The sequence below is a fragment of the Orycteropus afer genome, unplaced genomic scaffold (assembly GCF_000298275.1).
Source record: "Orycteropus afer afer isolate SDZICR_OR568_19922 unplaced genomic scaffold, OryAfe1.0 scaffold00857, whole genome shotgun sequence".
NCBI classification, from domain to species: Eukaryota; Metazoa; Chordata; class Mammalia; order Tubulidentata; family Orycteropodidae; genus Orycteropus; species Orycteropus afer.
Window position 1 is genome coordinate 226,042 of NW_006922444.1, and position 12,290 is coordinate 238,331.

Consider the following 12,290-nt stretch of genomic DNA (forward strand, 5'->3'; position numbering starts at 1 on the left):
TTTTACAGCACTAGGTAGGAGAAGCATTCATTATCCCTAGTATGTTCAGATAAACACAAAAACCTTTAACAAACATTCCAGTTTCATCTTTTCTTCTTCACCTCTTGCTTATCTTTTCATTCATACACACACGATCTTGGGCTTCTGTCTGGGTGGAACCGGAAGACTTTGTTCCCTTTCAGTCATCTTGCTTAACTACCTGGCTTTTGCCTCAAGCCACTCCCATTTGTGGCTTTACTCCCCTCAGCTGCAGCATAGCATGTTTTAGGTTCCTTTCAGCAATTATAGGTAGCAGCCAAAGTAACCATCCAAGAATCAGAAGTTTCATTTCCCACGTCCCTTGGTTCTTTCTCTTACAGAGTCCCGTGTTTCCATGAGTCTGGAGCCATTGCATTGAATTTTACTCCTGACACTAACTATTAAGAAAAAAAAAAAAAAAAAAGATGCCAACTGTAAAAATGACATGGTTGTAGCATCAGACCCCCTCTTCTGACTTCACAAGGGGAAAGGGAGAGAACCATTAGCAGCGCCAGTAGTCCAAGGTTGATTCTTGTGAGGCACAGGTCAGACATACCTCCTCTCCCCAACCTCTTTACCAGTTCTGATAGCAACAATCCCTCCATAGCACTTTCTGCTCCATCGTTGGCTTCAATAATTTGTTGCAGTGGCCACACAGAACTCACAGACCTGTTCATAATTATGGGGCTTATTAAAAAACTCACTGCCATCAAGTCGATTCTGACTCATAATGACCCCCTTTGGGTTTCTGAGGCAGTAAATCTTTACAGAGGTAGATTGCCCAGTCTTCCTTCCATGGAGTGGCTGGTGGGTTTGAAACCACCAGCCTTCTGGTTAGCAGTTAAGTGCCTTAGGCATTGGAGGTAACCAATTCAGGAAGTGCCTTAGGCATTGGAGGTAACCAATTCAGGATCAGGAACAACTCAAAACTTGGGTCATTGGTCAGCATAGCTCTTATTCTCCCAGGAGTTTCGCTCCTCAGCCCCTTGGATGTCTTGGGGTGGCCCAGCCTCTGCTCTGCTTGGGCGAGTGTTACAAAGCTCCTTAGCTCCACTGATAAGTGCCCAGGGGCACCCTACTCTACCAATAGTCCTCAGCCTGAAGGCGCTCAGCTTACTCACTCTGTGGGTTGGTGAGCGTAGCTCCAGTAAGTGTCTGGAGGCACCCCACTGTATCTGCTTTGTTCTGTGGGCCGGGAAGCCCACTGCCCCATCTCACACTGGCCTCTAGGTCCTCCTGCTGCCATTTCTCTGCCACTGCTTCTCTCCATCTCATGCCATATCTGGTGTTAGAACTCTCTCTCTCTCTCTGTCTCCTGGGTCTAGGAGGTTCTCAATGCAGGCACCCCAGACCTACAGGATATGTTCCACTCAAACTCTTATTTCTTGGTGATAGTAAGGTGCCCCTTTTCCTGTTCCCTTGCTGGAGTTGACTCTCAGTGACTTAATATTTTAACAAATAGTGTTTTCACGTGTGTATAGCATCACAGAATTTATAGAGGGCCTTCACTCCAGATTTTAATTAGTTCCCATCCTTGAATGAGGAACAGAGGAAAAGTGAGTACCTTGGGGCTCAGACTAGAAATGGGGCTTGAAATGTTTTGGAGTCTGGAGTACAGACTGGCCCTTTAGGATTTTAACCTTCAGCTGAGCAAATGACAGGTGTATTAATCCAAGTAGGGCCACTGGAATAATTTACCACATCACTAGGTAAAGGGGTAGGCAGCAGGCATATCCAGCCTGCACTGACATTCAGTAGTAATGGGGAGGTGTCATAGTGAATCTGTCAGTTAATCAACCCTGTTAGTTGAGAAGGACGAGTCTTAATCCCATTTTACACTTAAGGAAACAGAGCTACAGTGTGGGTGTTAGGATTCTTGATGGCAGGTGACAGAAACCAGGCTTTAAATTGCTTAAAATAAAAGAGCAATTTATTGGCTTTGTCTGCCTTCCTGCTGTGGCCAGTGGAGCCTTAAGGAAAGAGATGAGGTGGCACTCTTCTCTTCTTTGTGTTTCTCAGTTTCATTCGCAGAGTGGCTCTTTCCATACAGCTCCAGGAGAAATGGCCACCTCAGTTCATCTGTCTCATATCCCACACTTCCCCTAAGCAGCAGGGATCTGGTCCAGGGGAAACATTTCTTGACTGAGGCTCTGATTAGCCAAATTTGAATTATGTCACTGTCCCTGGAAAAACTGGCTAGAAGTTGGGATGGGAGAAAATGGTACCCCCAGAAAGGGAGAGTGGTCCAAAACGGCTGAGTAGGAGAAGTCTGTGTTGCTGCCTGGGGCGTAAGGAGGCTGTGGGTGGCACAAAGGCTAACTCACTTGGCTGCTAGCTGAAAGGTTGGTGGTTCAAGTCCACCGAGGAGTGCCTTGGAAGAAAGTCCTTGGCAGTCTACCTCTGAAGAACCAGCCATTGAAAACCCTATGGAGCACAGTTCTACTCTTGACACACGTGGGATTATCATGAATTGGAGTCAACTCCGTGGCAACCGGTTTTTTCTTCCTGGGGTAAGCATTCTGAGCAAAGTATCTGCCACAAGTCAGGGCCCTTTCAGGAAGATCACTGCTGCCTGGGGGAAGAAGAGGATGGATACTGACTACGGGCATTGTCTGACGTGCCATCAGGATGGAGGATGGGGGTGAAGGGAAGATGGAAGTGGTGTTTCTGTTGCATTAATGTCTTTGCCTTTTGTGTTTGACACAGACTCCAACTCCACAGAGAGAAGCCCAGCAGAGAAGCAGCGCAGTGGCCCCACTGCCCCTGGGGACACATACCTCCTGGAGCCTGCAGACCCATCCCGGGGGAGACCCACCCTCTCACCAGCGGTCACACAAGTTCAGCTTGTTGGATTGAAGTCTGGCATGAAGTACAAGGCCACTGTTTATTCTCAGGCAGCAAATGGCACTGAAGGACAACCCCAGGACATAGAGTTTAGGACACGTATGTTGAATTTAGTAAAATGACTTAAGCCAGAATTTTCTAGCAGAAAGTTTTATTTTCTTTGACTCTGTTCCTGAATTTTTCTCTTGCTTAGTAAATCGTTTTGTTGTCAGAGAGATTTTTCTGGAAGAGATTTTAAGCAGGGTAGATCCATTCAGTTTCTTTCATCGCCATAGCCCAGGCACTTCTTTCATGAACTTCAAGAAAACATACTGAGCAGCTATGGTGTGCAGGAACTAGGTGCTACCTCATGTCTTTCTTCCGTATCTGCAGCTAGAATGGCCATATTGGCCTCTGAGATGAAGTTTGTTTTACAGATACTCAGTTTGTTGATGTTGGTTAAATTTTTCTCCCTTGAGATAAGAAAATGAATTTTTTTTTCACCTGACTTTGTATTTGTACTGATCTTTCAATTGAGATACCTGTTGATCTGCAAACTGCTGCTTTCTGCTTAACAATTTAAGGAGCCTGGTAGCACAGTGGAGCTCTGGTGGTGCAGTGCCTAAGGCACTTGACTGCTACCAGAAGGCTGGTGGTTCAAACGCACCAGCCACTCCTCAGAAGGAAGATGGGGCAATCTACTTCCGTAGAGATACCACCTTGGAAACCCAAGGAGGGGTCACTATGAGTCGGGTTTGACTTGACGGCAGTGTGTTTGGTTTTTTTGGTTTGGTAGCACAATGGTTAAGTGCTGAACTGCTAGCCAAAAGGCAGACAGTTCCAACCCACCCACTGGCTCTGCCTGAGAAAGACCTGGTAATCTGCTCCCGTAAAGATGAGAAAACCCGGTGGGGCAGTTCTAGACTATCCCATGAGGGTCTTTATCAGTCACAATGGACTTGACCTAACAACCACACAGTGAAGCTGTGACTTGTCAGCATTTCTACTCTGTGAGCTGACCAATTTATTTGAAGGCTTCTTGGACTGTCCTGATAAAGGAATAGAGACATACTGCTTCCTACTCCAGGGAGCATCTATTGTAGATGGGGACTGAAGACAAACATGCGTAGGAATGTGCATTGTGGCCCTGTGGGTGCAGGAACAGTTGCTGCAGCCCCAGAGCCTTCAGGGCCTTGGTTGTAAGCAACAAAACCCAACTCCACTTATCTTAACCAAGAGAGTTAAGAGTTGGAGGCTTGGGTTGGGACTGGAGGACCAGGAACGGGAAAGATAAGCATCTGGAGGGCTGGGCCAGGCAGAGGTGGGTCCCCCCTCCCTGTCATACTTGACTGGTGACACTCTCTCAGGATTCAGAGTCCTGGGAGAGGGTGTCACATATCTGCTTCTGGATGGCTGTGCCAGGAGGAAGGGGGTTCTGTCCCCTTGGCTTCCATGTGAGTGACAAATACTTCCAGCGATGCTATATGGAAGGGGCATTAGGAGCTGCACAGGAAACATACAGCCACCGTTAGCTATAACTACATACTAGGTGCTGTGTGAGGTCCGTGGATGGTGCACGTGGTTAAGTGTTTGGCTATTAACTGAAAGGTTGGCGGTTCAAACCCACCCAGAGGCACGTGAGAAATAAGGCCTGATATCTGCTTTTGGAAGGTCCCAGCCTTGGAAACCCTATGTGACAGTTCTCCTTGGCACACATGGGGTCACCATGCTTTAGAATCGACTTGACGGCAACCCCCCCCCCCCCCACAGGTGTTGTGACCAGTGGGCAGCAGGAGCACAATGTTACCATCAGACCCTGAGGGGAAGCCTCTTGTACAAGGGAGGATTTGAAGGTTTGACAGGAGGGGAAGATTTTGTTCAATGGAGGGGAGAGGAGGGAAGGGCACGCCAAGTGAGGCATCATGGTGAGTGCAAGTGCAGATGATGGAAACGGAGCTGTGAAGGCACAGAGCAAGAGGGAGCATGGGAGGTGAGGCAGGGGAGAGACTCGAAGCTCTGTCACAAAGTCCGTGGAATGCCAGTCTGCGAGCTTTGACTCTGCTGCATGGTGTAAGCAAACGATATCTTTCCTGCAATACATATCAGAGGCTCACAAACCTCCCTGTGCCTGAGGGAGTGACAGGGCAGAGGTGGGTGTTTAGAAGCATGGTCTGCTGATGACATGTGAGAGAGCTTGGAGCAATGAGAGTCTTCAAGCAGGAAGCAGACCTGGGTAATGAAGGTCAAGCTAGGAGGGTGGGGATGGACACAGAGGAAGAAGGTTTGGGATTCAGCAACATCTCAAGGAGCCTGGTCATTCTAAGGGTTGATTTAATTCCTAGAAAGCGGTTACTTGTCTTGAGAATTGTCTCTTATTTAGAGGGTTTACAGAGGGGGGAACATATTTTTGAGAATGTATTAGAAACAGTGACGAGCCAGGCTAGATTACTTGTACAGGGCAAGAAGATTGGGGCAAGAAGCCGGTCAGTGACAAGTCGTGTCTGTTAGGACTGACTGCTTTTCCTGCCATCCACACTGAAGGAGGGTCTAGTCATACCCACTTCTTTCGTCATGTGATAAGGTGGGGTGCGGGAGGAGAAGATGCGACCATAGCGGGGGCTGCTGGACCTTATAGGGATGCAGTGACTGGCAGCGGTAACAGACAGGAGTCTCTGTGAAAAGGGCTTGGTTTCTAGAGGGTGCGGTGAGGTGTGAGGAAAGGTGCTTCCCATGTTGCAGGTTGTCCTGCTCACGCGGCCTTTGTGTAGGAGGGTGAATGGAGTTATACTCCAGGCTATGTGCCCCCCTCCAAGCCATGCAGCCCAGGACGGGCCACAGAGAGGAAGACCTTTGCCTTCTTTGCTAGAAGGGGTCATGTGGATTTGCATTGGTCTTGAATGTCCTGCTCTTCAAAGCATTTTGAGCAGAAGTAAGGTAGAAGTGGTTACATCTTGAGCTTTGACCGTATGGATGCACACAGAGCCTAGTTGGTGTTGACCTGCCTTGTCTCGTTGTTAACTGCTGTTGAGTGGATCCTAGACTCATGGTGACCCCATGCACAACAGGACCAGACTGTTTAAGGTCCATAGGGTTCTCACAGGCTGCTTTTTTGGAAATAGATCGCCAGGCCTTTTTTTCTAGTTTGGAAGCTCCATTGAAACCTGTTCAGCTTCACAGTTACCTGTAAGCCTCCTCTCCTCACAGATGAGTGGTGTCTGTGCTTAAGGTGCAACTGGCTGGAATTGAACCTGGCTCTCCCCCCTGGAAGGCAAGAATTCTGTTACTGAACTACCACTGCCCCTCTGACCTGTTGTAGCACTTGATAGATAATAATTATAGTAGCCTTATCCTCTGTGGTGATGTAATGTGGTAGGCATTTTTTAGGTGATAAGTCAGGAGGGACAAGTTAAGGAAACTATGGAAGACATACTGAGACCAGCCAAGGTGGAAAGCTACCTCTAGGGCTGAAAGGCCAGGGGAGGAAATGATGTTTCTGGAGCCCAGTGAAGTCAGGGTTTAGGGAATGCAGCCATGGCACAGCACACAGCCCAGAGTAGGAGAAAATGGAGAGAAAGACTCTACCTTCTCCTTGGTCCTCTAATCCCTGCCCATTGCATTCGTAGGTGGAATGCAATCACAGCCCATCTGACAGGCACCCTGGTGATGCACTGTGTAGGGGGCAGAGCAGGCAAGGGAAGGCCGGGGGAGATTGGGAGGGAGGATGGGCAAGTGCAGAACGACCATCATGCTCAGGTTCTTTGCTCTTGAGGTCAGGATTGCCATTTAGATTTTACAGATGAGGAAACCAAGGCTCAAATGATTTGCCTGGTGTTCCTTTGGCTATCCAAGCAGACCTCGCCTGGGGACCCAGACCTATCTTACGCCAGAGTCTGTGATCATGAAGGGTAGTGTCCATTCTTGGATCTATATAGGTAGAGGGCTTTTCTGGGTTTCTCCTGGCACCTAGGGCAAGGCATGCATTGAGACCATGCTGTTGTTTGGTTAAGAGTCCACCATATCTGTAAAAGCCAACTCATAAAAAACAAAATGTAACTATGCAGTTATAGTTGGCTAGGTTTCTCCACTGGTGATTGCTGACTTTTCCTGGGACTCATATAAATTTCCAGTTGTGGTTAAAAGGTGTAGAGGAAGGAGGAACAATTGCCAAGAGTGGTAACATGCCCTGATGACAGCTTCTCTCTCTCTCTTCTCTCTCTATCTCTCTTTCTCTCTCTCTCTCTGGCTTAGCCATTCTAGTAATTTTGAACTCTTCCTCCTTTACAGATTCTGAAAGTCAAGTTTTTGGCATCCGAGTTGTAAGCATCAATGCCACAAGCATGAATTTGACTTGGGAAATCAGGGACACTGTGCCACCCTCTGTCTACACCTACAAAATCCAAGTTGTAGGGGAAAACCAGTCCTTCAATTTCACAGCCAATGAGACTCATGTTGTCATCCCTGGACTCACATCCAGCACCTTATACAACATCACTGTGCGTCCTTTGCAAGATGATGGTGCTGAGGGCACGCCCGGCTTTCTCCAAGTGTATACTCGTGAGTTCACTTGTTCTACCTCACCTTCCTTGCCTATCTGCTACAGCAGGGCCCAGTTACAAAGATGCATAAGCTGTTGCCTGACCAAAGGAATGTATGGCTTTGTGTGTAAGTCCACCATATGGCTTGGTGTATAAGGCTCTTACTCCGGGATGTGGAATATCACACTTGTGATCATTGACTGGCATGAACCATGTGCTAGGCTATAAATAACATGCTTTATTAGCACTACCTCATTTAATGTGCCCACCTTCCTGTGCCTTGGTTGGCACTAGGCTTACTTTATGTGTGAGAAAGCCAAGGTTGAGAGAGGTGCTGAGGCCACAGCTGGTGGTGAGGGAGGTGGGAGTCTGTCTGGGCTCCAGCCTGAGCTTGTAACCGCCATTCTAGAGTGGTGTAGACATGGAGCACGTGGGTAGATGGAGAGAAAAAGAACCTGGGTATCCATGTCCCTTTGTGTCCAGATACTGACATTGTTAATGTCATCACTAACACAGCTGTGCCTTATCCTTTGTTTGCTTAAATGTCCCTTGAAAATGTGATGACAGGCAGCACATAAAAAGCTTTCTGTTCCAAGGAAGGCCCGATAGTTTAGAACCAGACAGTAATGGTCTACCAGTTGGGACAGTGGTGTGATGGACTTGGGGTGCTGGAGAGGAGCCATGCATTTGGCACTAGGCCAGGAGCTTGGCATGTGCTGCAGTGGCCTGCCCAGGAAGAAGTAGGATCTTTTTTTTTTATAGACTAGAAAAGGACAGCCCAGCACGGCTGAAGCATTTGCCCAAGGCCCTACAGCCGGCGAGCAGCGGAGCAGAGACCTGAGCCCGGGAGAGTCCGACTCAGGAGGCAGGGCTTCTTCCACAAGGATGTCTTCCTCAGGTGTCTGTTTCTTCCCAGGATGTGCATCTTAACATTCTTACAGACGCTTCTGATTGGCTCTTTGGGAAAATGGATGCTGCTTTCCCTTCTTCACCATTTTACTCTTTTGCCGTTTAATCTGCTAGTTAGGAGTAGATTCAGTTGTGAGTGTCAGAAACCCTCACGTATCAGTGGCTTAAACAACATAAGAGATAGTTTCTCTGTCATGTAAAAGCAGTCCAGTATTAGGCAGGGCTCAGGCAGGAGATGGAGGCCATGGGCTATTTTAAGCTGAAAGGGATTGGATCCCGGGAAGTGAGAGTTTATTGAATCTTTGGAGAGGCTGGGGGCAGGCTCTGGGTTCACCCCTATAAATGACTCCTAGATCAGCTCCACTGAAGTGGCTCACCTGGTTGCCGCAGTCAGCAGGGTGGGATTAGCAAGCCTCTGCTGTAGTTTTTGGCCCCAGGAGAACACGATCCTGATCTTGGTTGGGGAAGATGCAGCCACAGTGTTGGTCCTCGAGTCAGGCCAGGCCTGTGAGCTTGGCACCAGCAGCAGGTGCAGGCTCACGCCCCAGCTCTCTGCACCAGGGGAGGGAATGAGTGAAAGTGCAATGACGCCGCAGAAGGACCCTCTGCCGCCTCGGGACTGTGCGGACAGCAGAAGCCACGTCTCTGCCTCACGTTCACCTTTCACAGCTTGAGGAAGGCCTCCCGTTGCCTGAATCTAAATCACATCCAGAATCCTGGCTGCAAGGAGGTTGGAAAAATTAAGTTGTTAGCTTTCTACCTTGTGTGATAGAAAAAGGCACAGGAGAAGCAGGGTCAGATTGTAATGTTATACCATGGACAGCATCCTAAAGGCTTCCAGGACCCTAGATGTTGTCACTACACCATCCTCAGTGTGTTGTTTCCACCTTATTGGCCAAGGTGGCAGCCTGAACTCTAGTCATCACACCCACGTTGCAGCTACAGGAAGGGGAAAGGGCAGAAGGAAGTGTTCCCACCTTGGAAGTCAACAGTAATTCTGCTGACGTTCTGTTGTCTAAACTTAGTTATGTGGCCATGTCTAGCTGACAAGGAGTCCGGAAAATGTAGTCCTACAACTAATACCCCCTGAGCTGAAAATCTAGGCATCTATGACTAAGGGAATGGGACGATAGATTTTGGGATTCCACAGCTGCTCTTCCACCCTTTTCTGAGTGGCAGCCCTGGGAGGTTTCATCATCTACTCAAGGTTAAGCAGCCAGCAGCGTCTAAGGTTCTGTTCCAGAGCCTGAGCCTTGACCGCAGGAGGACACGCCTCTTCTCATTTCCTGTGGATGACTTTGAAGCTCACCATCTGCCATTCTGAGGCCAAGCGTTCCCTTGGTGGGAGGGATTGCATTTCTGAGGGTCTTGTGTTGTAGGTGGCAATACAAAGAAGAAGAAGAGAGATGAGTGCCCTCAATTTGAAATGATCCCAGTGCAAATATTTTGTGTACTTTTGTCACCCCTGTCTTCTGGAGAAACAGATTATATTATTATTATTATTTTTTAAAGAATCTTTTGTTTCTGGTTTGCTAAGAGTTTTTGTTTTTTTAATGTTACTATGATGTGTAGCTATGTACTGCAACATTGGCCGCTTCCACCATTTCACATGGACAGTTCAGTGATGTTGATGATACTCATGTTGTTCAACCATCACCTTCACCCACCCCAAACTGTACCCTTACCCTCAGTGGAGGCTTAGTGTCTACTAAGGAGGTAGATTCTTAATAGATTCATTTATTTTCTTCCCTCAGCCCCTGGTCCAGTCTCTGATTTTCGAGTGAAAAGTGTTGGCACAACAGAAATTGGCTTGGCTTGGAGTAGCAATGACTCGGAATCCTTTAAGATAGTTACCAGACGGGATGGAGCTGGGGAACCTCAGGATGAAACCACCACCATCAACCACAGCATTACCATTGGTGGCTTAAACCCTGGAACCAAGTATCATTTTGAAATATTCCCACAAGGACCAAATGGGACACAAGGGCCACCTCAAAGAGTTGTTGCTCAAACTGGTAGGTGAATAAATAATATTTTCAGTGAAACAGTGATGTTTCTTAAAGGAAATAATAGAATAGATAAATGTCAGATTTTCCTTTTCATTATCTAAAGAAAAATCTTTATAACAATTTTATAATGATAGTAAGGCATACACTTTTTATTAAAGACAGAGAAGCAAAAAGAAAAGGAAACAATCACACGTAAGCCACCAGCCAGGATGATGACTTTGGAATAAGCTGGGCTTTCTGACGGTCTGTAATAGATTTCCTTTTCCTGCTTTTCTTGGCGCAGAGTCCAGCGCGGTGTTTGACATCCGCGTGGTGCGCGTCACTACCACCGAAATGGATTTGGAGTGGCAGAGCACTGACAGCACTTCCAAGTACATCTACCATTTAGATATACAGCCTGAGGTCAGTGCTAACAAAACGGTCCGGGGTCGCAAAGCGATCACTCTAAGCGGCCTAACACCGGGCACTCTCTACAGCATCACAATCACTCCGGAAGTGGGGGGCGTCCGAGGGAACTCCAGCTCCACCTCACAATACACACGTAAGTCTCCTAGGATGCCTTTCCACGGGAGCAGTCTCCCTGATTTTTGCATGGAGAGAGGGAAGCAAGTATTGGTTGAATGATTGGAGAAAGGTTGAGGGGAGGAGGTATTTCTGGGTTCCAGGCTGAATTTCTGGCCTCAACAAAGGGTCTTCTGTTCTCATGGGGCACTGCCACCAAAGCCGTGTGAACTTGATGTCATTGTTGGAAGCAGAAAGCGATTCTGTGACAATGAGAAAAATACCCAAACAGCTGTTCCATTAATCCATTGGGAATATAGACTAGAGGAGGGTCACCTTGTCATGTTGGCACTGAAGAGACTGCCAGGTTGAGAAGCTTTGCAAGTAACACTGAGGGAAGTGTTTTGCCAATATGGGACCTACACTTATGGTAAAAGATGGATAGTTTATATCTTTTCAGTGTATTTTTCTTATTCATTAATTGGATTTAAAAAGATTGGAAATTCTATGTTGAAAATAGCTTTTGGAAAAAGTTAAGATACTAAGAGAAACCTAAAAATGTTGAATTCTTTTGAGATGTCATCTGTGTAATTATTTTCTGATTGTCTTTTTGGGAAGTCTTCCACTTTATGAGTCAGGAAACATTGGTTTTATTCATTCTTTCACCCAAGGATCCAGGCTATTTTTGGATGCAGTAAATAAAATAGTCCTGGAAGTCAAGCTGATTAATGTTTCTTCTTCTTTTTTTTTTCTGAACAAAGGGCCCAGCAACGTGTCCAACATTGAAATAAGTACCAACACCACAGCTGCGACCTTCAGTTGGCAGAACTTTGATAACGCCTCTACCATGTACACTTATCACCTTCTTATTGATGGAAATTTCAGCAGCCCAATAGAAGAAACCACAGATGTTGGAATCACCTCTGCTACAGTTACTGAATTAATACCTGGCTCACCTTACACAGTAGAGATCTTTGCACAAGTTGGGAATGTCACTGAAGGAGCATCTAGCTATGAGTCATTCTGTACAGGTGAGTAGCCTCATATGCCTGTTGGCCTCCTCCTGTGTGGTATTGACCTTGCAAACAAGACCTGTGCAGTCTTTAGTTACTTAGCTTTTGTGTGCTTTGCAGTAATTAACATTATACTCACTGAGCCATCCTGTTAGCTTGTTAGTGCTGTGTTGATATCCCCATCATTTATTCATTCAACAAATATTTGTTGAGCACTTACTATATGCCACACATTATTAAATGAAACAGACAACTCCCCAATTTCCTGGAGCTTTGATCTGGTGGGAAAGACAAATAAGAAAGAAGATAAATAAGTAATTTATTGGATGATGGTTAGTGCTAAGGAGAGGAGGGAGAGGCAGGGAAGGGCAAAATGAAATGTTTATCCAGAGTACCCAGTGAGACTTTCAATGAAGAGGTGACTTCTGGGCAAAGACCAGAAGGATCTGACAGAGCCAGCCATGTAGATATCAGGACCTAGA

General features: G+C 46.9%; 1 protein-coding gene across 1 annotated transcript in view; it reads left to right on the forward strand.

Moving 5' to 3' along the window:
• PTPRJ (protein tyrosine phosphatase receptor type J) overlaps nt 1–12,290 on the forward strand; it is a 51,724-nt gene that overhangs the window by 16,577 nt on the left and 22,857 nt on the right. The window contains exons 4-8 of the mRNA XM_042783311.1: nt 2,725–2,961; nt 7,126–7,395; nt 10,040–10,300; nt 10,578–10,835; nt 11,557–11,826. Coding sequence (XP_042639245.1) covers nt 2,725–2,961; nt 7,126–7,395; nt 10,040–10,300; nt 10,578–10,835; nt 11,557–11,826 — 1,296 coding nt within the window. The remainder of the gene's footprint in view (nt 1–2,724; nt 2,962–7,125; nt 7,396–10,039; nt 10,301–10,577; nt 10,836–11,556; nt 11,827–12,290) is intronic.